This window comes from Pseudophryne corroboree, chromosome 2 (assembly GCF_028390025.1).
Source record: "Pseudophryne corroboree isolate aPseCor3 chromosome 2, aPseCor3.hap2, whole genome shotgun sequence".
NCBI lineage: Eukaryota > Metazoa > Chordata > Amphibia > Anura > Myobatrachidae > Pseudophryne > Pseudophryne corroboree.
Window position 1 is genome coordinate 626537331 of NC_086445.1, and position 24759 is coordinate 626562089.

At 45.1% G+C, this 24759-nt stretch overlaps 1 protein-coding gene across 1 annotated transcript in view; it reads left to right on the forward strand.

Moving 5' to 3' along the window:
* Positions 1 to 24759, forward strand: part of ITPR3 (inositol 1,4,5-trisphosphate receptor type 3) — a 418536-nt gene that overhangs the window by 360039 nt on the left and 33738 nt on the right. Inside the window, exons 48-55 of the mRNA XM_063954848.1 lie at positions 69 to 261; positions 1174 to 1299; positions 2822 to 2994; positions 15418 to 15582; positions 16705 to 16885; positions 17086 to 17193; positions 17658 to 17779; positions 17906 to 18071. Coding sequence (XP_063810918.1) covers positions 69 to 261; positions 1174 to 1299; positions 2822 to 2994; positions 15418 to 15582; positions 16705 to 16885; positions 17086 to 17193; positions 17658 to 17779; positions 17906 to 18071 — 1234 coding nt within the window. The remainder of the gene's footprint in view (positions 1 to 68; positions 262 to 1173; positions 1300 to 2821; positions 2995 to 15417; positions 15583 to 16704; positions 16886 to 17085; positions 17194 to 17657; positions 17780 to 17905; positions 18072 to 24759) is intronic.

Genomic DNA, 24759 nt, shown 5'->3' on the forward strand with positions numbered 1-24759 from the left:
GAACATATGTATATTACACATTTCCAGTACTAGCACTTTTCTGAATTATGTGCATTTGTTGTTCACAGATTGTGCGTTCAGACAGAAGCATGGAACAAATTGTGTTTCCTGTTCCAAGTATCTGTAAATTCCTGACCGAGGAGACAAAGCACAGAGTATTCACAACCACAGAGCAGGATGAACAGGGCAGCAAAGTTAGCGATTTCTTTGACCAGTCATCGTTTCTTCATAATGAGATGGAGTGGCAGAAGAAACTGCGAAGTATGTCATTCTCAGATAAGCTCTTAATATGGCCTGTCACAGGGAGAAAACAGTTGTGTGGTTTCTGCAGTTGTTGTGCTCCTAGAATTGCATGGATAAGGTCAAACAGGTCTTCTGCTATGAAAGCCAGGCGGACATTCAGTGCATACAATGATGGCACTTAAAACATCCTGTAGCTTCTTACACATTGTATGAGTAAAATATACAATATTCTGTGAGTCAGTATAAGCTAGTGTGGAAATGCTCCTACATGACCTACAGTAAATGAACATAAATAATGAACTTTTGATTTACTATACCTTTTTTATGTTGCACGAAAATAAAATAGAACTTTGTGTTAGTTACAAAACTACCCCTGCAACTCTATCCAGGTAATGGCCTGGGATAATTTACGTAGAACCCTATAGCTAAAGTTAAAATGAATTACTGCTGCTGTTTGGTGATAATGTCTGTCTTACACACGGACGTAATGACCACTTGCCGCATCCTCCTAATGGTACTGTGAGAAAGCACTACAAATCAGCTTGATGAGTAGGGTAATAACAGGGACAGTGGTAGTTTTAAATGTGTGAGATGCAAACAATATATTATTGAGCCTGTGTCTGTGTATGGAAGCAATAGCAGTAGCATTGTAGCACTACCAACTGTTTACCAGAGCCACTTAAAGCTATCCTACACTAACACCAATTAGAGTTACTGGCAACTATCAAGAGCTGGACAGATAAGAATATCAGTGCAATATACTATAAATGTACATGTTTTAATAGTACAGGTAGAAAAATAATGACATGCAAATTCATTCTTATATCCAGTAGCAAACTGTTCATTAAGAAACTGCTCTTCCTGACCTATGATCGGAGCTATTCTTGTATCTTATAATAAAATGAACCCTTTCATCATCTTTTTTTTCAGGCATGCCATTAATATACTGGTTTTCACGCAGAATGACACTTTGGGGAACCATTTCCTTCAACCTAGCTGTTTTCGTTAACCTAATCATAGCCTTCTTTTACCCCTATGTAGAGGGAATGTCTATAGGTAAGCTGTTTTTAAAATATGCTTTCTGAATGCTCACTACAGTAGGTACAGTTCATGCATATTTTTCATATTTTATATTATGCATAGGCTAAATTTTTTCCTTTATCTAAAACAAAAGGTAATACCGGCTAACATTTAATGAGATTGAAACAGAAAAAGTGATGTAACTCATGTCAACCAACCATTAATAGTCTTTATATACCAGTGTGCTGATTGGTTGTTATGAGCTTCACTAAAGTTGGTGCTCAGTTACTACATGCCACCTGTTGCCTGCACTTTTAAGAGGGGTATTCAATTAAGTGCCGTTTTTTCATCCGCACCCTAATTCGACACAGGGTATTCAATTGCGGGCATTTTCGCCAGTTTTTTAATCCATTTTCGCCTATGCCGTTTCACAATTTTATTTTTTTTAATCGGCATGGGCGAAAATTGCGCCAAAAACTGACAGAAAACGCACGAGAATTTGCCAAAACACGTATATCAGCGGCAAATTCGCCGATACACATGGTTTTGGCAGTGCCAAATTTTTTTTTTAAATGGAACGGGCATTGAATAGGTCAAATGTAAATTCGACCTAAAAACGGGCGAAAAGTGTGATTTATTTCGACTGGTCAAAAAAGTCACTAATTGAATACCCCCCCTTATTCTCTACTTTTCAGACATGTTTGTAAAGTGTTAGCTATCTGGCAAAGCCAAATACAGTATGTTCTTAAGGGCTTGTTTAGTTATAATCTATTTATTAAGCACTGTGCAAGTGTAACAGTTTGATCAGAATGGAGCAGGATGTCAACGTTGTAGTATGTGAAAGGAGATGTCCTGGCATCCATATCAGATCCAAATCAGGCCCACAGTGCTGTCTGACAACGCGTCACACAGCACTATGGGCCTGGTTCAGATCTCTTTGCTCCTGCTGTGGTAGTCGCAAAGTACCAATGTAAGGTACTCTGTGCATGTGGAGGACCCGTACTGATCATGTGCAGTAAGGGTCCTGCGTCCACAGAAGCAGAATGGCTACAGATGTCAAGTGATGTCAAGTGATGTGTTAGAAATTCCTCTAAATAATATATGTTTCATGTTAGGAATAATATCATCTTGTATAGATCTGACCTGTATTGCAGGCCCTCAGTCTACAAGCCCTGAGAATTTACAGTATGTAGTCACCGTACCCCTCAATTACTTCTACTATCCCTACAATTTACAGTAGGGAGTGCATTTTTCCATATATAAATCTGAGGGAAGATTGAAATGGTCTTAGCAGCAGTGGAAAGGGCAGTAAATATACCATCTTTGTACTCTGGCCACAAACATTTGAAGACCCAACTTACATTTGTCTGTAAGTTGTAAAATACTAAATTCTCCATAAATATCAGTTATAGCAACACCGCTTCAAACCAACATCTGCTAATGAGATATTCTTGTAGCTTAAAATAAGTGTTCATTTTAGCAGTTATATTTTATATAAAATGATTTGGTACATCTCAGACTTGCACCCTAATGCCTGTTTTGTTGTTTTGTGTCATAGGAATACTGGATTCACCTCTGGTTTCTCTTCTGTTCTGGGCCTTGATTTGTTTCTCGGTTATGTCACTTTTCACAAAGCGATATGGTCTGCGGCCTCTGATTGTAGCATTGATCTTGCGTTCCGTGTATTATCTGGGAATTGGCCCAACACTGAACATACTGGGAATTCTTAATGTAAGACATCAGGTGCTCTTCCTTCTAGTGGAAATACATGGTTATCATAGGACAAGCTACATGAAATGAGAAAGAGTATACTTTTATTGTAGGACACATTAAGCACAGACAGCCATACAAATCTGCTGTAACAGTTGTCTCTACATCTTTTATTTTCCATTTGTGCTTGTTACAGAAATATTAGATGGCATTACCACAATATTGCAGTAATAGCGTGAGCCTTGTCACATATATATATATATATATATATATACTGTGTATATATATATATATATATATATATATATATATATTACCAATTCTTTCCTTTAGTCATTCTTCACGTCTTGGGCTTTTTTTAAACAGAAATCTAGGACAGCCATGTTATCTAGATGGTTTTTTTTCCACTGTGCAAATGCCATCATTACCTATCTGTTAGCGAGGTAAGCCAGGAAAAGTTATATACATTTTAGAAAAATATTGTGAAAAAATAAGAATTTACTCACCGTTAATTCTATTTCTCGTAGTCCGTAGTGGATGCTGGGACTCCGTAAGGACCATGGGGAATAGCGGCTCCGCAGGAGACTGGGCACAACTATAAAGAAAGCTTTAGGTCTAACTGGTGTGCACTGGCTCCTCCCACTATGACCCTCCTCCAGACTTCAGTTAGGATACTGTGCCCGGAAGAGCTGACACAATAAGGAAGGATTTTGAATCCCGGGTAAGACTCATACCAGCCACACCAATCACACCGTATAACTCGTGATACAATACCCAGTTAACAGTATGATAACAACTGAGCCTCTCAACAGATGGCTCAACAATAACCCTTTAGTTAAGCAATAACTATGTACAAGTATTGCAGACAATCCGCACTTGGGATGGGCGCCCAGCATCCACTACGGACTACGAGAAATAGAATTACCGGTGAGTAAATTCTTATTTTCTCTGACGTCCTAAGTGGATGCTGGGACTCCGTAAGGACCATGGGGATTATACCAAAGCTCCCAAACGGGCGGGAGAGTGCGGATGACTCTGCAGCACCGAATGGGCAAACTCTAGGTCCTCCTCAGCCAGGGTGTCAAACTTGTAGAATTTTGCAAATGTGTTTGACCCCGACCAAGTAGCTGCTCTGCAAAGTTGGAGAGCCGAGACCCCTCGGGCAGCCGCCCAAGAAGAGCCCACCTTCCTCGTGGAATGGGCTTTCACTGATTTAGGATGCGGCAGTCCAGCCACAGAATGTGCAAGCTGAATCGTACTACAGATCCAGCGAGCAATAGTCTGCTTTGAAGCAGGTGCACCCAACTTGTTGGGCGCATACAGGATAAATAGCGAGTCAGTCTTTCTGACTCCAGCTGTCCTGGAAACATATATTTTCAGGGCCCTGACTACGTCCAACAACTTGGAAGCCTCCAAGTCTTTTGAAGTCGCAGGCACCACGATAGGTTGGTTCAGATGAAACGCTGATACCACTTTAGGGAGAAACTGGGGACGAGTCCTCAATTCTTGCCCTATCCATATGGAAAATCAGATAAGGGCTTTTACATGACAAAGCCGCCAATTCTGATACACGCCTGGCCGAAGCCAAGGCCAACAACATGACCACTTTCCACGTGAGATATTCCAAATCCACGGTTTTAAGTGGCTCAAACCAATGTGACTTTAGGAAATCCAACACCACGTTGAGATCCCAAGGTGCCACTGGAGGCACAAAAGGGGGCTGAATATGCAGCACTCCCTTAACAAAAGTTTGAACTTCAGGTAGTGAAGCCAGTTCTCTCTGGAAGAAAATCGATAGAGCCGAAATCTGGACCTTAATGGAACCCAATTTTAGGCCCATAGTCACCCCTGACTGTAGAAAGTGCAGGAAACGGCCCAGCTGAAATTCTTCCGTTGGGGCCTTCCTGGTCTCACACCACGCAACATATTTTCGCCATATGCGGTGATAATGGTTTGCGGTTACTTCTTTCCTAGCTTTAATCAGCGTAGGAATGACTTCCTCCGGAATGCCCTTTTCCTTCAGGATCCGGTGTTCAACCGCCATGCCGTCAAACGCAGCCGCGGTAAGTCTTGGAACAGACAGGGCCCCTGCTGTAGCAGGTCCTGTCTGAGCGGCAGAGGCCATGGGTCCTCTGTGATCATTTCTTGAAGTTCCGGGTACCAAGCTCTTATTGGCCAATCCGGAACAATGAGTATAGTTCTTACTCCTCTTCTCCGTATTATCCTCAGTACCTTTGGAATGAGAGGAAGAGGAGGGAACACATAGACCGACCGGTACACCCACGGTGTCACTAGAGCGTCCACAGCTTTCGCCTGCGGGTCTCTTGACCTGGCGCAATACTTTTCTAGCTTTTTGTTTAGGCGGGACGCCATCATGTCCACCTGTGGCCTTTCCCAACGGTTTACAATCAGTTGGAAGACTTCTGGATGAAGTCCCCACTCTCCCGGGTGGAGGTCGTGCCTGCTGAGGAAGTCTGCTTCCAGTTGTCCACTCCCGGAATGAACACTGCTGACAGTGCTAACACGTGATTTCTCTGACGTCCTAGTGGATGCTGGGAACTAGGTAAGGACCATGGGGAATAGCGGGCTCCGAAGGAGGCTGGGCACTCTAGAAAGATCTTAGACTACCTGGTGTGCACTGGCTCCTCCCACCATGACCCTCCTCCAAGCCTCAGTTAGATTTCGTGCCCGGCCGAGGTTGGATGCACACTAGGGGCTCTCCTGAGCTCTTAGAAAGTAATAGTCTTAGATTTTTTTATTTTCAGTGAGACCTGCTGGCAACAGGCTCACTGCAGCGAGGGACTAAGGGGAGAAGAAGCGAACTCGCCTGCTTGCAGCCGGATTGGGCTTCTTAGGCTACTGGACACCATTAGCTCCAGAGGGATCGACCGCAGGCCCAGCCTTGATGTTCGGTCCCGGAGCCGCGCCGCCGTCCCCCTTACAGAGCCAGAAGCAAGAAGATGGTCCGGAAAATCGGCGGCATGAAGACTCTGTCTTCACCAAGGTAGCGCACAGCACTGCAGCTGTGCGCCATTGCTCCTCTCACACACTTCACACTCCGGTCACTGAGGGTGCAGGGCGCTGGGGGGGGGCGCCCTGAGGCAGCAATAAAAACACCTTGGCTGGCTAAAATACCTCAATATATAGCCCCAGGGGCTATATATGAGGTAAATACCCCTGCCAGAATTCCATAAAAAGCGGGAGAATAGGCTGCAAAAAAGGGGCGGAGCCTATCTCCTCAGCACACTGGCGCCATTTTTCCCTCACAGCTCCGCTGGAGGGAAGCTCCCTGGCTCTTCCCTGCAATCTACAGTACCAGTAAGAGGGAAAAGAGAGGGGGGGCATTAAATTTGGCAGTATATATATATTTTATTGAAAAGCAGCTATTAGGGACATAACTCAGTTAGTCCCTGTATATATATAGCGCTCTGGTGTGTGCTGGCATACTCTTACTCTGTCCCCCCAAAGGGCTTTTTGTGGGTCCTGTCCTCTGTTTGAGCATTCCCTGTGTGTGTGGAGTGTGTCGGTACGGCTGTGTCGACATGTTTGAGGAGGATAATGATGTGGAGGGGGAGCAGATGCCTTTAGCAGGAATGTCACCCCCTGGGGGGCAGACACCTGAGTGGATGAGTTTATGGCAGGAAATGAGTGCACGTATAGACTCCTTATATAAAAAATTTGGCGACATGCCGACTGTGGGACAGCCGAGTCTTCAGCTCGTGCCTGTCCAGGTGTCTCAAAAGTCATCAGGGGCTCTGAAACGCCCGCTATCTCAGATGGCACAAGTAGATGTCGACATGGATACTGACACCAGTGTCGACGACGATGAGTCAAATTTAATGCCCGTTAAGGCCATTCACTGCATGATTGAGGCAATGAAAGAGGTGTTAAATATTTCTGATTTACATCCAGGTACCACAAAAAAGGGTATTATGTTTGGGGAGAAAAAACTACCTGTAGTTTTTCCCCCGTCAGATGAATTAAATGAAGTGTGTGAAGAAGCGTGGGCTTCCCCTGATAAGAAATTGGTAATTCCTAAGAAGATACTAATGGCGTTCCCTTTCCCGCCAGAGGATAGGTTACGTTGGGAAACACCCCTTAGGGTGGATAAAGCGCTCACACGTTTGTCTAAAAAGGTGGCACTACCGTCCCAGGATACGGCCGCCCTTAAGGAACCTGCTGATAGAAAGCAGGAGGCGATCCTGAAGTCTGTATATACACACTCAGGCATTATACTTAGACCAGCTATTGCGTCAGCATGGATGTGCAGTGCTGCCGCTGCGTGGTCAGATAAACTGTCAGAAACTATTGACACATTAGACAGAGACACGATTCTGCTAACAATTGACCATATCAAAGACTCAGTCTTATACATGAGAGATGCACAGAGGGAAATCTGCCGGCTGGCATCTAAAGTAAGTGCATTATCCATCTCTGCTAGGAGATGCTTATGGACTCGCCAGTGGACTGGAGATGCAGATTCCAAAAGGCACATGGAAGTTTTGCCTTATAAAGGGGAGGAATTATTTGGGGATGGTCTCTCCGACCTAGTTTCCACAGCAACGTCTGGGAAGTCAGCATTTTTACCCCATGTCCCCTCACAGCCTAAGAAGGCGCCATTTTATCAGGTTCAGTCCTTTCGGACCCAGAAAAATAAGCGGGGAAAAGGAGGGTCTTTTCTGTCTAGAGGCAGAGGTAGGGGAAAAAGGCTGCAGCAAACAGCAGGTTCCCAGGAACAAAAGTCCTCCCCCGCTTCCTCTTCCAAGTCCGCCGCATGACGGTGGGGCTCCACAGGCGGAGCCAGGTACGGTGGGGGCCCGCCTCATGAATTTCAGCGATCAGTGGGCTCGCTCACAGGTGGATCCCTGGATCCTTCAAATAGTATCTCAGGGATACAAGCTGGAATTCGAGGCGGCTCCACCCCACCGGTTCCTAAAATCTGCCTTGCCGATTGCTCCCTCAGACAGGGAGGCGGTGCTAGCAGCGATTCACAAGCTGTATTCCCAGCAGGTGATAATCAGGGTACCCCTACTTCAACAAGGCCGGGGTTACTATTCCACACTATTTGTGGTGCCGAAACCGGACGGTTCGGTGAGACCCATTTTAAATTTGAAATCCTTGAACACATACATAAAAAAATTCAAGTTCAAGATGGAATCGCTCAGGGCGGTTATTGCAAGCCTGGACGAGGGGGATTACATGGTATCCCTGGACATCAAGGATGCTTACCTGCATGTCCCCATTTACCATCCTCACCAGGAGTACCTCAGATTTGTGGTACAGGATTGCCATTACCAATTCCAGACGCTGCCGTTTGGACTCTCCACGGCACCGAGGGTATTTACCAAGGTTATGGCGGAAATGATGATACTCCTTCGAAAAAAGGGAGTTTTAATTATCCCATACTTGGACGATCTCCTAATAAAGGCACGATCCAAGGAACAGTTGTTAGTGGGAGTAGCACTATCTCAGGAAGTGCTGCGCCAGCACGGCTGGATTCTGAATATCCCAAAGTCACAGCTGGTCCCCACGACACGTCTAATGTTCCTGGGAATGATTCTGGACACAGTCCAGAAAAAAGTGTTTCTCCCGGAGGAGAAAGCCAGGGAGTTGTCTTCTCTAGTCAGAGACCTCCTAAAACCAAAACAGGTATCGGTGCATCACTGCACGCGGGTCCTGGGAAAGATGGTAGCTTCTTACGAAGCAATTCCATTCGGCAGGTTCCATGCCAGAATTTTTCAGTGGGACCTGTTGGACAAGTGGTCCGGATCGCATCTTCAGATGCATCGCTTGATAACCCTGTCCCCAAGAACCAGGGTGTCTCTTCTGTGGTGGCTGCAGAGTGCTCATCTTCTGGAGGGCCACAGATTCGGCATACAGGACTGGGTCCTGGTGACCACGGATGCCAGCCTACGAGGCTGGGGGGCAGTCACAAAGGGAAGAAACTTCCAAGGACTATGGTCAAGTCAGGAGACTGCCCTTCACATAAATATTCTGGAACTAAGGGCCATTTACAATGCCCTAAGTCAAGCAAAATCCCTGCTCCTACACCAGCCGGTGCTGATCCAGTCAGACAACATCACGGCAGTCGCCCATGTGAATCGACAGGGCGGCACAAGAAGCAGGATGGCAATGGCAGAAGCCACAAGAATTCTCCGATGGGCGGAGAATCATGTACTAGCACTGTCAGCAGTGTTCATCCCGGGAGTGGACAACTGGGAAGCAGACTTTCTCAGCAGGCACGACCTCCACCCGGGAGAGTGGGGACTTCATCCAGAAGTCTTCCAAATGATTGTAAATCAATGGGGTCGTCCACAGGTGGACATGATGGCGTCCCGCCTAAACAAAAAACTAGAGAGGTATTGCGCCAGGTCAAGAGACCCTCAGGCGATAGCTGTGGACGCTCTGGTGACACCGTGGGTGTACCAGTCAGTTTATGTGTTCCCTCCTCTACCTCTCATACCAAAGGTATTGAGAATAATAAGAAAGCGAGGAGTAAACACAATTCTCGTGGTTCCGGATTGGCCAAGAAGAGCGTGGTACCCGGAACTTCAAGAGATGATCTCAGAGGACCCGTGGTCTCTGCCGCTCAGACAAGACATGCTACAGCAGGGGCCCTGTCTGTTCCAAGACTTACCGCGGCTGCGTTTGACGGCATGGCGGTAGAACGCCGGATCCTGAAGGAAAAGGGCATTCCGGAGGAAGTCATTCCTACGCTTATTAAAGCCAGGAAAGAGGTCACAGCAACTCATTATCACCGCATATGGCGGAAGTATGTTGCATGGTGTGAGGCCGAAAAGGCCCCAACGGAGGAATTTCAACTAGGTCGATTTCTGCATTTCCTGCAAGCAGGAGTAAATATGGGCCTAAAACTGGGCTCCATTAAGGTACAGATCTCGGCTCTGTCGATTTTCTTTCAAAAAGAACTAGCTTCAGTACCTGAAGTTCAGACATTTGTTAAAGGAGTGCTGCATATTCAGCCCCCGTTTGTGCCCCCTGTGGCACCTTGGGATCTCAACGTGGTGTTGAGTTTCTTAAAATCACATTGGTTTGAACCACTAAAAACCGTGGATCTGAAATATCTCACGTGGAAGGTGGTTATGTTATTGGCCTTGGCTTCTGCCAGGCGAGTATCAGAATTGGCGGCTTTGTCCTGTAAAAGCCCTTATCTGATTTTCCATATGGATAGGGCAGAATTGAGGACTCGTCCCCAGTTTCTCCCAAAGGTGGTGTCAGCGTTTCACCTGAACCAGCCTATTGTGGTGCCTGCGGCTACTAGGGACTTGGAGGACTCCAAGTTGCTAGACGTTGTCAGGGCACTGAAAATATATGTTTCCAGAATGGCTAGAGTCAGAAAATCTGACTCGCTGTTTATCCTATATGCACCCAACAAGCTGGGTGCTCCTGCTTCTAAGCAGACTATTGCTCGTTGGATTTGTAATACAATTCAGCTTGCACATTCTGTGGCAGGCCTGCCACAGCCAAAATCTGTCAATGCCCATTCCACAAGGAAGGTGGGCTCATCTTGGGCGGCTGCCCGAGGGGTCTCGGCTTTACAACTTTGCCGAGCTGCTACTTGGTCAGGGGCAAACACATTTGCAAAATAGTATAAATTTGATACCCTGGCTGAGGAGGACCTGGAGTTCTCTCATTCGGTGTTGCAGAGTCATCCGCACTCTCCCGCCCGTTTGGGAGCTTTGGTATAATCCCCATGGTCCTTACAGAGTTCCCAGCATCCACTAGGACGTCAGAGAAAATAAGAATTTGCTCACCGGTAATTCTATTTCTCGTAGTCCGTAGTGGATGCTGGGCGCCCATCCCAAGTGCGGTTTATCTGCAATACTTGTACATAGTTACTGTTAACTAAATCGGGTTATTGTTGAGCCATCTGTTGAGAGGCTCTGTTGTTTCATACTGTTAACTGGGTTTCATATCACGAGTTGTACGGTGTGATTGGTGTGGCTGGTATGAGTCTTACCCGGGATTCAAAATCCTTCCTTATTGTGTACGCTCGTCCGGGCACGGTATCCTAACTGAGGCTTGGAGGAGGGTCATGGTGGGAGGAGCCAGTGCACACCAGGTAGTCTAAGATCTTTCTAGAGTGCCCAGCCTCCTTTGGAGCCCGCTATTCCCCATGGTCCTTACGGAGTTCCCAGCATCCACTACGGACTACGAGAAATAGAATTACCGGTGAGTAAATTCTTATTTTTCCGCCCATCGGAGAATCCTTGTGGCTTCTGCCATCGCCGTCCTGCTTCTCGTGCCGCCCTGTCGGTTTACATGGGCGACCGCCGTGATATTGTCTGACTGGATCAGTACCGGCTGGTTTTGAAGCAGGGGTTTTGCCTGACTTAGGGCATTGTAAATGGCCCTTAGTTCCAGAATATTTATGTGCAGGGAAGTCTCCTGACTTGACCATAGTCCTTGGAAGTTTCTTCCCTGTGTGACTGCCCCCCAGCCTCGAAGGCTGGCATCCGTGGTCACCAGGACCCAGTCCTGTATGCCGAATCTGCGGCCCTCTTGAAGATGAGCACTCTGCAGCCACCACAGCAGAGACACCCTGGTCCTTGGAGACAGGGTTATCAGACGATGCATCTGAAGATGCGATCCGGACCACTTGTCCAACAGGTCCCACTGAAAGGTTCTTGCATGAAACCTCCTGAATGGAATCGCTTCGTAGGAAGCTACCATTTTTTCCAGGATCCGCGTGCAGTGATGCACCGACACCTGTTTTGGTTTTAGGAGGCCTCTGACTAGAGATGACAGCTCCTTGGCCTTCTCCCCCGGGAGAAACACTTTTCTCTGTTCTGTGTCCAGAACCATCCCCAGGAACAGTAGACGTGTCGTAGGGACCAGCTGTGACTTTGGAATGTTTAGAATCCAGCCGTGCTGTTGTAGCACTTCCCGAGATAGTGCTACCCCGACCAACAACTGCTCTCTGGACCTCGCCTTTATCAGGAGATCGTCCAAGTACGGGATAATTAAAACACCCTTCTTTCGAAGGAGTATAATCATTTCGGCCATTACCTTGGTAAAGACCCTCGGAGCCGTGGATAGACCGAACGGCAACGTCTGGAATTGGTAATGACAATCCTGTACCACAAATCTGAGGTACTCCTGGTGAGGATGGTAAATGGGGACATGCAGGTAAGCATCCTTGATGTCCAGTGATACCATGTAATCCCCCTCGTCCAGGCTTGCAATAACCGCCCTGAGCGATTCCATCTTGAACTTGAATTTTTTTATATATGTGTTCAAGGATTTCAAATTTAAAATGGGTCTCACCGAACCGTCCGGTTTCGGTACCACAAACATTGTGGAATAGTAACCCCGTCCTTGTTGAAGTAGGGGTACCTTTACTATCACTTGTTGTGAATACAGCTTGTGAATTGCCTGTAACACTGCCTACCTGCCTGAGGGAGTTTTTGGCAAGGCAGATTTGAGGAAACGGCGGGGGGGAGACGTCTCGAATTCCAGCTTGTACCCCTGAGATACTACTTGAAGGATCCAGGGATCCACCCATGAGCGAGCCCACTGATTGCTGAAATATTTGAGACGGGCCCCCACCGTACCTGGCTCCGCCTGTGAAGCCCCAGCGTCATGCTGTGGACTTAGAGGAAGCGGGGGAGGACTTTTGCTCCTGGGAACTGGCTGTATGCTGCAGCTTCTTTCCCCTACCTCTGCCTCTGGGCAGAAAGGACGCACCTTTGACCCGCTTGCCCCTATTGGGCCGAAAGGACTGTACCTGATAATACGGTGCTTTCTTTGGTTGTGAGGGAACATGGGGTAAAAATGTAGACTTCCCAGCTGTTGCTGTGGAAACGAGGTCCGAGAGACCATCCCCGAACAACTCCTCACCCTTATAAGGCAGAACTTCCATGTGTCGTTTGGAATCTGCATCTCCTGTCCACTGCCGAGTCCATAACCCTCTCCTGGCAGAAATGGACATTGCACTAATTTTGGATGCCAGCCGGCAAATATCCCTCTGTGCATCCCTCATGTATAAAAGTGTGTCGTTTATATGCTCTACGTTTAGCAATATAGTGTCCCTGTCTAGGGTATCTATATTTTCTGACAGAGAATCTGACCACGCAGCAGCAGCACTACACATCCAGGCTGAAGCAATAGCCGGTCTCAGTATAACACCTGTGTGTGTATATATAGATTTCAGGATAGCCTTCTGCTTTCTATCAGCAGATTCCTTTAGGGCGGCCGTATCCGGAGACGGTAGTGCCACCTCCTTTGACAAGCGTGTGAGCGCTTTATCCACCCTAGGGGATGTTTCCCAACGTGACCTATCCTCTGGCGGGAAAGGGTACGCCATTAGTAACCTCTTAGAAACAGCTTTTTATCAGGGGAAGCCCACGCTTCTTCACACACTTCATTTAACTCTTCAGATGGAGGAAAGGCTACTGGCAGTTTTTTCTCTCCAAACATAATACCCTTTTTTGTGGTACCGGGGGTAACATCAGAAATGTGCAACACATTTTTCATTGCCTCAATCATGTAACGTGTGGCCCTACTGGAAGTTACATTAGTCTCATCGTCGTCGACACTGGAGTCCGTATCCGTGTCGACATCTGTATCTATCATCTGAGGTAGCGTGCGATTTAGAGCCCCTGATGACTTTTGAGACGCCTGGGCAGGCACAGGCTGAGAAGCCGGCTGTCCCACATTAGGTATGTCGTAAAACCTTTTATGCAAGGAGTCGACACTGTCGCGTAATTCCTTCCACAGCACCATCCACTCAGGTGTCGACCCCGCAGGGGGTGACATCACGTTTACAGGCATTTGCTCCGCCTCCACATAAGCCTCCTCATCAAACATGTCAACACAGCCTTACCGACACACCGCAAACACACAGGGAATGCTCTGACAGAGGACAGGACCCCACAAAGCCCTTTGGGGAGACAGAGAGAGAGTATGCCAGCACACACCAGAACGCTATATAACACAGGGATCCCACTATAAATGAGTGTTTTCCCTTATAGCTGCTTTTTTATATATCATATATATCTATACTGCGCCTAAATGTAGTGCCCCCCCCTCTCTTTTTTACCCTTCTGTAGTGTTCAGACTGCAGGGGAGAGCCAGGGAGCTTCCTTCCAGCGGAGCTGTGAGGGAAAAATGGCGCCAGTGTGCTGAGGGAGAAGCCCCGCCCCTTTTTCGGCGGACTTTCTCCCGCTTTTTCTGGAATACTGGCAGGGGTAATTTTACATCTATATAGCCTCTAGGACTATATATGATGTAGATTTGCCAGCCAAGGTGTCATATATTGCCCTCAGGGCGCCCCCCCCCCCAGCGCCCTGCACCCATCAGTGACCGGAGTGTGAGGTGTACATGAGGAGCAATGGCGCACAGCTGCAGTGCTGTGCGCTACCTTGGTGAAGACCGAAGTCTTCTGCCGCCGATTTTCCGGACCTCTTCGTTGCTTCTGGCTCTGTAAGAGGGGACGGCGGCGCGGCTCCGGGAACGAACACCAAGGTCGGGTCCTGCGGTCGATCCCTCTGGAGCTAATGGTGTCCAGTAGCCTAAGAAGCCCAAACTACCACCTGTTAGGTAGGTTCGCTTCTTCTCCCCTTAGTCCCTCGCTGCAGTGAGTCTGTTGCCAGCAGATCTCACTGTAAAATAAAAAACCTAAATATACTTTCTTTCTAGGAGCTCAGGAGAGCCCCTAGTGTGCATCCAGCTCAGCCGGGCACAAGATTCTAACTGGAGTCTGGAGGAGGGTCATAGTGGGAGGAGCCAGTGCACACCAGTTAGACCTAAAGCTTTCTTTATAGTTGTGCCCAGTCTCCTGCGGAGCCGCTATTCCCCATGGTCCTTACGGAGTCCCAGCATCCACTTAGGACGTCAGAGAAATATATGTGGTAAAAATCAGGATCATAAAAGCCCAAACCTTTTAAGCACTCTCTCTTCCTCCATGTTCACTTTTTTCCCTTCTCTCTTCATGTATCCTAATCTGTTTTCTGTCCTCCAGTGGGATCCGGTATGATATACCGGTAGACGGGATGCTGGCTGTCAGTATATCAACAGCGGCATCCCATCTGCCGGAATACCGGCAGTGAGGCAGCGGGCCCCCTCGTGGGCTCAATACGCTCGCCACGCGTTCTGTACCCACTCAGTTGGTGGTGTGGACCCACCAACCGAGTTGGAATTAGGGGCAGGTGTCGGTATGTTGGCCACCGGTAACATGTCGGCTGTCGGGATTCCGGCATTGGTCTCCTGGACACCAGGATCCCGGCTGCAGGCATTTTGATGGCATAGTCTCCAGTAGTGCTATATGGGTCTCCTATGGACTCATTTACAATGTGCTGTATATATCATGTGTTTCTAAATTTGCTTTGCGTGTAACTTTTTTTAAGCTGTCTACTCCACCCGCCAATAAAGCCTCCACCATTACCCATTCTACATCTTCACTGCTCTTATTTTTTCTCTCTGCAGTTGACGAACAAAATAGTCTTTGTGGTTAGTTTTGTGGGCAATCGTGGCACATTTATCCGAGGCTACAAGGCCATGGTGATGGATGTGGAATTCCTATATCATGTGGCCTACATTCTGACCAGCTTCCTGGGGATCTTCGTTAATGAACTGTTTTACAGCATCTTGGTATGTAAACAGAGGCAGAAAGTGCAGGTGGTTTGCAAGTGGTATAATAAGAAGCATCCCCAAGACAGGCAATTACCTAGTAGCGACTTCCCACCATTAATACTATAACTTGGCCTCAGAACAAATAAGGTGTCCTGAGGCTACAGAAGCAGCAATGGCTGTGACAACTTTGGTTAGATGTATGAATTTATGCTATTTACCATAGTTTAGCCATATAGTGTACTGTAAGCACTGATAATACAGATGCTTCTCACTTAACAACTGAGTTCCATGCCTATGACTATGGGGTTTATTAAATTGAAGTCGGAACTGCCGTCTAGTCGGAAAGACGGCAGTTTCCGACTTTTTTAGGTCGAATCATGATTCATCTATTCAATGGTCCTATGGTCAATGGATTAGCCGCGGATCTACGTGTTTTGTCGAATTTGCGGATAAACCTGACAGGTTTTAGTCCCGTTTTTGACAATATCAATTCGACTTTAAAAAAAGTTGGATTGGCATTGTTAAAAACGGGCAAAACTTGTCGGATTTGCCGGCAAACTGAATACTGCATTGTCAGATCCTCTCCGCCAGAGAAGATCCGACAGGCATTGAATAGACCTGGTCGTTAACTGGTCGTTAAACGAGGAGCAACATACTTAATACAGGTAATAGTTTTTAGGTCTAACGGAAACTCCCAACTTTGTTTTACTTTGCATAACTCTTACATACTGTACAGCATTACAGAACATAAAAATACAATCAACAAAAATGATGTACCAGCTGGTCGGAGAGCTGGTCGTGAGTCAGAGCGGTCACTGAACAAGTAGGTTGTTAAGTGAGGCACATCTATAGTTATATGTATTTCGGAATAATACTACATTCCATATCCCTGCAACTGCAGTAGTTACTCTCCTCTCCCCATCCTTGGAAGTGCCTTTCTATTAAGCAGTCCTAGCCTAATGCTAGGGAACATGATGATGCTGCTTCTACAAGATTGCTACAGAAAGAAATAAAAAAATATAGATTTTCTATGCCTGTCTTGTTCATTAGAACAGAAATGTAGAAGGAGATATACAGTAGTGTGAATCATCTGTTAATGGTGTCTTCATTAAAATGTTTCTAATTATCTCCAACCCCCAGCTTTTTGACCTGATATATCGTGAAGAGACACTTTTCAACGTGATCAAGAGTGTAACACGCAATGGGCGATCAATTCTTCTGACTGCTCTGCTGGCTCTGATCCTGGTCTACCTCTTCTCCATTGTGGGATTCCTCTTCTTAAAAGATGACTTTATTATGGAAGTGGATCACCTACCCAAAGGTGAGCTGGGAGATATTGGCAATTCAACATACATGTAGGGAAAGCCATAGTGAGGTGATTAGATAAGACTGACTTTCATATCCATATAAATGCTTTGTTCATAGAAGGATAAAAAGCATTTGTGTGCAGGATAAATGACAGTCTCATAGCCTGATGGGATACAAAATGAAAATAATACAAATGAGTCTGTTTCTCCTCAGCTCCCCCCACAATGACACAGACAGTAGGGTCAAACTCTTTTGCTGAATCCTGTACAAAGGACCAATCTGAGTGCACGTCTGGTGTTACAGTTCTTGATGGTCCTGAAGGTGAGTAATAATATGATAATGTGCAAATCACTGCAGTAAGATTGTTTTTCTTTAATTAAATTTTCGTCTTTGCCTGATTTCAAAAATCACATATATGTTCTCAAGTTCTCCTTGCTTCTGTTATTTTCTCTTTTACAATTTTCATTACTGAAGCGTCAGACTTTATTATGATATGCCACGAGCTTCCCAGATAATAAAAATGGGCTCCATCTGTTCTGAGATTATATAAGTTTTCCTGTATTTCCCCAAAAAATGGTTACAGTATATTGCTACACGTTTCAACTATATTGTTTGAAAATGTTACCGTGCCATTTGAATTGACTTCTTTAATAGTGGGGAATTGAACTTTGGTTTTTGATAAATCGACTCCACTGTCTCATTATTATTTTGCATTAATCAGCTGCTCTAACCATCTTCACACCCCCCTTCTCTTTTTAATTTCAATCTATTTGTGAATATTTTAGATGAAGAGGAAGACACCGAACGAGCTTGCGATACACTGCTCATGTGCATTGTCACCGTACTTAATCACGGGTTGAGGAATGGAGGAGGTGTTGGAGACATTTTGAGAAAACCATCTAAAGAAGTGAGAAAATAGAAATTCATGAAGCTCTCAGTAAATGTAACAGTCTGTTCTGTATGAGTAGCCAGGACAGTTATATCATTGACCTAGTTCCTGCGGAAAATGAATGATTCTGTGTTTTGCCAACAGGAATCTCTTTTTCCAGCTCGAGTGGTTTATGATCTCCTCTTCTACTTCATTGTCATCATCATCGTCCTGAACCTAATTTTTGGTGTCATTATTGACACATTTGCAGATTTGAGGAGTGAGAAACAAAAAAAAGAAGAGGTTCTGAAAACAACCTGCTTTATTTGTGGTGAGAAAAGGCTGATCTCTGTCATTGTAATTGCAGTCTAAATCATGTGCAACAGTTGGCCAAGAACTTTATGTACCTTATGTAGAGGTGGACACATTTTTGCAGCAATTATGTGTGTATGCTGAGTCAGATGTACCTGAGACTGTGTGTAATGTCTGCTTAGTATACACCAGGAGATGCGGCTTGACAGTAAATAGAGTTGTCAGTGCTACATTACCCAGTGTGTACACAATATCATATACAGTACATTGGATAAAATAGTGACTGGACATTGTGGCATAATGTGAAAGCCACATTAACCGTGTTATATACCAGGCATGTCCAAACTGTGGCCCTCCAGCTGTTGTGAAACTACATATCCCAGCATGCCCTGACACAGTTTTGCTGTCAGAGAATGCTAAAGCTGTGTCAAGGCATGCTGGGATGTGTAGTTTCTCAACAGCTGAAGGGCCGCAGATTGGACATGCCTGTTATATACAGACACATATGTCCAGACTTGCATAAACCAATATATGTTATCATCATTACCAAAGTAGTAACACTCCTACTGTTTCATTGGTTTTAGTTTACTCACTACTACTATAATTTATACAATAATCTGTGGGCAGATGGCTGGTATATGTAGTCGTAGTACCTATATATGTTATGCGGGCACTGGCTGGTAAATTATTGAGTAAACAAGGTTAGCACAGCATAATGTGTTCAACACATGACTGGTTCCTGGTTCGCATCCTACTTATAGTGTTCTTTTTAGCACCTGTCACAACCCGTGCAGTTCCTCTTTCCTGCCGGGGGGTGTGGCTCTCTACTCTGGTGCTTCTAGCACACTCTGTGTCTCAGTGCTGAGATACAGACCAGAGTATGCTAGAAGCACCAGAGCAAAGAGTGACACCCCAGGCAGGAAAGAGAAACTACATAGGTTGTGACAGATGCAGGGTGCAAGAATGAACATTATACTTATCAAACTGTTCTTTCAGTCTTTTTTTTTTCTGGATTCATCACCAATTCGCTTCCCAATAGGTGGAACAATGCAAGTCTCAGTCCGATGTACCATGGGGGTAATTCAGAGTTGATCGCAGCAGAAAATTTGTTAGCAGTTGGCCAAAACCATGTGCACTGCAGGTGGGGCAGATATAACATGTGCAGAGAGAGTTAGATTTGGGTGGGTTATTTTGTTTCTGTGCAGAGTAAACACTGCCTGCTTTATTTCTACACTGCAATTTAGATTTCAGTTTAAACACCCCCCACCAAAATCTATCTCTCTCTGCACATGTTATATCTGCCCCCCCTGCAGTGCACATGGTTTTGCCCAACTGCTAACAAATATGCTGCTACGATCAGGTCTGAATTACCCCCCATGTCTCTTAGCAAACTATTCAGCTCTTTTGTGTTTCAGTATCATCCGTATGTGTATGGCACTCAAATTAACTTATCCTCTCCTGATTTCTCTCCATCTGTGTTGGTCCGTGTTATTGAATGTCTTTCTGCTATTTCATCTTGGATTTCATCTCGCCACCTCAAACTTAATATTTCCATAATAGAATTATTAATATTTCCACCTGCCAATAGTAGTTACCTATCTGATATCTCTATCACAACAATCCACCTTCCCACCAAGCTCGCATTGATGCCATCCTTGACTCCTTTATTCCCCACATTCAATCTATATTTAAATCCTGTTACTGTACATCTAAGAAACATATCAAGAATATGCCCATATCTTATACAAGACACTACAAAAGACTCATTATATTCTGCATTGATTACTGCAGAAGTCTCCTTACTGGTCTTCCTCTTAAAATATCACCCAACTTGACTCATCCGCTCTGACCAAAATCTGCAGCTCTCATTCACATTCATTACCTGCTCCACAGTTACAGGACTTGTTCCGGGCTGCACCCACTCTGTGGAATACCTTCCTACACACCACCAGACTTTCTTTTAGTCTCCAAACCTACAAGCATTCCCTGAAAATTTAGCTCTTCAGCAAGCTTATATTCTTGAACCATCCATGCAGTGCTGTATCAGGGCTTTATGGCCCCCTGTACCGACCGTGCACCCTGAGCGTATGACATCATGGTAGAAGAGCACAGTCTGAAAGAACAGCACTGCCCAGAGCATCCTCAGAATGTTCCAGTAAAATGTACAGGCTGCAGTGTGCATGTCTGGAGTATCTAAAGGACACTCCAAACGGCACTGCAACAGTGATTCTGGCTACAGGGTGTCATTCCAGGTACTTTGCTAGCCAGATGCAGGGCTTGTGGAGCATTGATGGTGTCGCCCCCAGAGCCCTGCGTTCTTTGCAACAGCACTGCTTGTTTACCTCTAGTTATGACCCTGCACCCGCGTAACCTCCATAAACTATTTTACTAATTACCTCCCCTCTATACTGTGCACTCATCACTACAAGAACATCTGCAATCTGGCTGGACCAATATGAAATATGTAGCACTTGTGTATCAATGCCTATGTCACTAAGGATTGTAAGCTTGCGAGCAGAGCTCTTTGTAGGTCTGTTATGTAAAGCACAACGGAATAAACTGGCACTATGTACATGTGTAAATGTTCATAATAAATCAATGGTTCTCCATCTATGGTTTTATTCCATCTATGGAAAGTACAGATGGAACCATTGGGAGGCATTTGCTATGCCGGCTGTCGGGATCCCGGCGCTCATCATACAGAAGCCGGAATCCCGACAGCCAACATACTGACAACTGTTCTCCCTCTTGAGGTGTCCACGACACCCCTGGAGGGAGAATAAATAGCGTGCCACCATGCCCGCAAGGGGCTCTTTTGCGCCCACCCCGCTGACTGCATGCCGGCGGTCGGGATCCCAAGCGCCGGCATAACATACTACACCCGAACCATTCAACCGATAGTGAACCCTTCAATGCCCAAATCTGGTAAGAATAAAGGAAGCAGACCTGATGATTGAATGTTTAAACTGAAGAGCACGTAGGTCGTGTTTATGTGTACATATGTTTTCTATTTCTGTGGGTTTATATGCATGTTTTCCTTTGTGTTTGCTTATGTTTCTGTTCTTTTTGTTTCCGTCCATAAAAAAATGTGTAAATGACAAGCGGGGAGTAGTTACTCAACCAACATAACAGCTGCCGCCTGGTAGAATAAACAGTGAGCCACTCCACCCTCTGTGATAATGTAACACAAGTGAATCATGCCCTGCATAGGCTTGTCTACTGATTCTAGCTCATGTATTTGCCGTCAGCAGTTTCTCAGTTTCTGACTTGCTACATTTTCGGTATACTAATATACAGTAGATAACAGTTATATAACTATTCTAACATCAGAAAGCTGTGATCCAAAGACATACATATTCATAAGCACGCTGACCTACTATCTGTACTAATCTGGATTTTATTAATATTTGTTCTGGAAACTAATGCTAGAAAGTACTTACATAACCAATAATGTTCTAAAGTGCAGATATTTGGTGCTTCTGCTTACTCTGCTATTTCTAAGGCATACTTGACTAGTGTTAGGTATATTGTACTCAGTGTTTACCTTTTCCTTGTGAAGTGAGCAGCAATAGCACAACCTGTAGCACAGTATTACAGGAGATGTGTTTAGCCAGTGATCTGATCATTTGTGAGGTTCACTGTGATAGGACAAGGCTGCTTTAACGGGATGTAGTTATTATCCCGGTGACACAACACCCATAGAGTGGGAATAGAACCTGCGGCGAGCGCACCAAGCCATGAGCCCGCAATAGGCTTCATTTCACTTGCCGCCCCCCCCCTGTCGGCATTCTGGCAGCCGGGATTCCAGCGTTGGTATGCTGACCGCCGGGATGCCAACCGCCAGTCACCCGTTCCCAACCCGCCGTAACATTAGTGTCATGTGAAGAGGGGATCCGGTCTTTAGGTCGACAGTAAGTAGGTTGACAATGTTTTGGTCGACCACTATTGGTCGACAGTAAGTAGATCGACAGGGTTTCTAGGTCGACAGGGTCTTTGACATGTTCTACAATAGATCAAAAGGTTGAGTTTTAAAAAAAAATAATATTTTTTTGAACTTTTTCATACTTTACGATCCACGTGGACTACAATTGGGAACGGTAACCTGCCCGAAGCATGGCGAGCCATGCGAGGGGACACGGTGCACTAATTGGGGTTCCCAGTCACTGTACGACACCAAAAAAACATCAAAGACTCATGTCGACCTAAAGACCCTGTCAACCTAGCATCCCTGTCGACCTACTTACTGTCGACCAATAGTGGTCAACCCAAACATTGTCGACCTTACATACCACACCCATGAAGAGGGTATGGCTGTATTTATTTATTACCAGTTATTTATATAGCGCACACATATTCCGCAGCGCTTTCCAGAGAATATTTAGCCATTCACATCAGTCCCTGCCCCAGTGGAGCTTACAATCTATATTCCCTACCATATGTACACGGACACACATTCACGCTAGGGTTAATTTTTGTTGGGGTCCAATTAACCTACCAGTATATTTTTGGATTGTGGGAGGACACCAGAGTACCCGGAGGAAACCCACACAAGTACAGGGAGAATATACATGGCCATGGTAGGAATCGACTCATGACCTCAGTGCTGTGAGGCAGTAATGCTAACCATTACACCATCTGAACAGCCCATAACTTTCCAAATAAAATGAATGCATATTATGGGAATCACTTTCTAAAAATGTACATAAAATTTTTGAAAAATAAAACAAACTTTAAAAGATAAAAATAATAAATATAAAGATAGCATACTTCCAAAAAGACTCTTTACTTACTGTTGTTCTTCAGCTAATTGCTTCTGCATGTCAGGAGTGTACTGTGGTGCTGGTGGACCCATTCCTAAGTAACTAGCCTGTCCCATAAACGTCATTGCTGTAGTTTGCATGGGACCCATAGATAATCCACCCTGCCAAAATGATGGAAGCCACTTACTGAGCGTATGAGAGTGGAAGGAGTAGGGTCACCTGATAACAGGGTGGTTATGTGGGTCTTAAGAAACTAATACACAAAGATTTTGTTGACAAATATGCCTCTATATTAAAGTTCATAGAGAAGACAAACATGGGGCCTCAGGTAAAGTTGGTCCTATATTTGTTGTATTAGCATAAAAGACGCGTTTCTGTACTATGTATGCACATCAAAAATACATATGTATACTGTATGCCCATGTGTATCTTACCCTTGCAATTCCATATGACTGGAGATGTGGAATTGTAGAGGTGGATTGGTGGGCAGAGATGGAGGCAAGCATGGGCAAAGTACATTAAGCGACTGAGGTAGAGATGTTTGGGGACCTATACTATCTTTCCAGAGCTGTATCTGTTTGCACCAGCTTCCCAGGCTGGTGCAATGAGAGGCAATGATGATTTGGATTGGCAGTACTAACTTGCTGCTTTTGATTTGATGTTTTCAGATTCACCTCCACAGCGGTCTTCTATTCACATATCTTAATTGATATCTCCATTTGTACTGTGGGGAGGGGAAAATAATTTATGCACATCCTGTAAATTTACTTTTTCTTGCGTCTGTGTAATCCTGCAAATGTATCCAACTGCACAAGCTCCCAAATGTGGGTTCTGCATTATTCAGCAATGTATTGGAAAGACCTAATTTGGGGTCCATTCATTATCTGTACACTTCTAGCTAATGCAAACACTCTCACTGCTGCCTAGTGATTAAAGCTGTTGGAATGAGATGTAATTTTTCATATTACAGCTCTGGTATCTGAGCTCCTTCCTGTTGTTTTTCAAGAGGAAGTCAAATACTGTATCTATTTAGAGAGCTGTGGATACAGATCTTAACTCAGTGAATTAAGGTGGACAGTTGTCAGTCTTTAAATTAGAGTGCAAGCACTAGAAACAAAAAACATTTACATGTTCAACTGTAGGGTAACAGATAAGGAAAAAGATGTAAGGAAATTATAGTTAACCTTAACTTTGCATTACCTTTGTATTAAAACACAGCTGCAACATTTGCAAAATATATGTGTAAAACTATAAATCTAAAGATCTCATAATCTGGTCAGTTAGTATTGGCAGTGGTAATGCTAATATTGTACAATGAGAATCAGAGATGGTCAATTAATTACACAATTGTCTACCACATTTATAATATGCCTGTTACTTATAACTGTACAGTGTGTGAGAACTAGGCTTACTGTGCCAGTACGTATGTACTGGCACAATGCTGCAGAGTGCTTTGCCTGCCTGTGTTTATGATCTAGGATAAATGGGGAACTGTTACATTACATGAGCAAGTGTTCACATGAGACATCTAATATATGACAGGCCAGATCCCATTGATGGAGACAGAGCTGTTAGTCCTCAGCCTGTATGAGGATGGCATTGCCTATTTAAGAGAGGCAATCGATCTCTATGTAGAGATTTGAAAAGCTGGTCTCACATATTCCCCATAGAGACATGAGTAAGAAGTTTTAAACTGCCCACATACAATATAAACTGGTTGTGTTGCATGAATACAAAATAGCATCTTTGTCTGTTTTAATCCCTCATGTGAATGCAGAAATCTGGTTGATGGAATCCTGAGCAAACAAATCACAATGGTCCCCGTGTTTCCTTTCGCATACTGATCACACACACTGACTCATACGTGGTTCCCTGAAATTTAGGCTTTTTCCATCATGTGACAAGGAGTAGACCCCAGGTATCAGTGGCAGCTGCTCGTAATTGTGC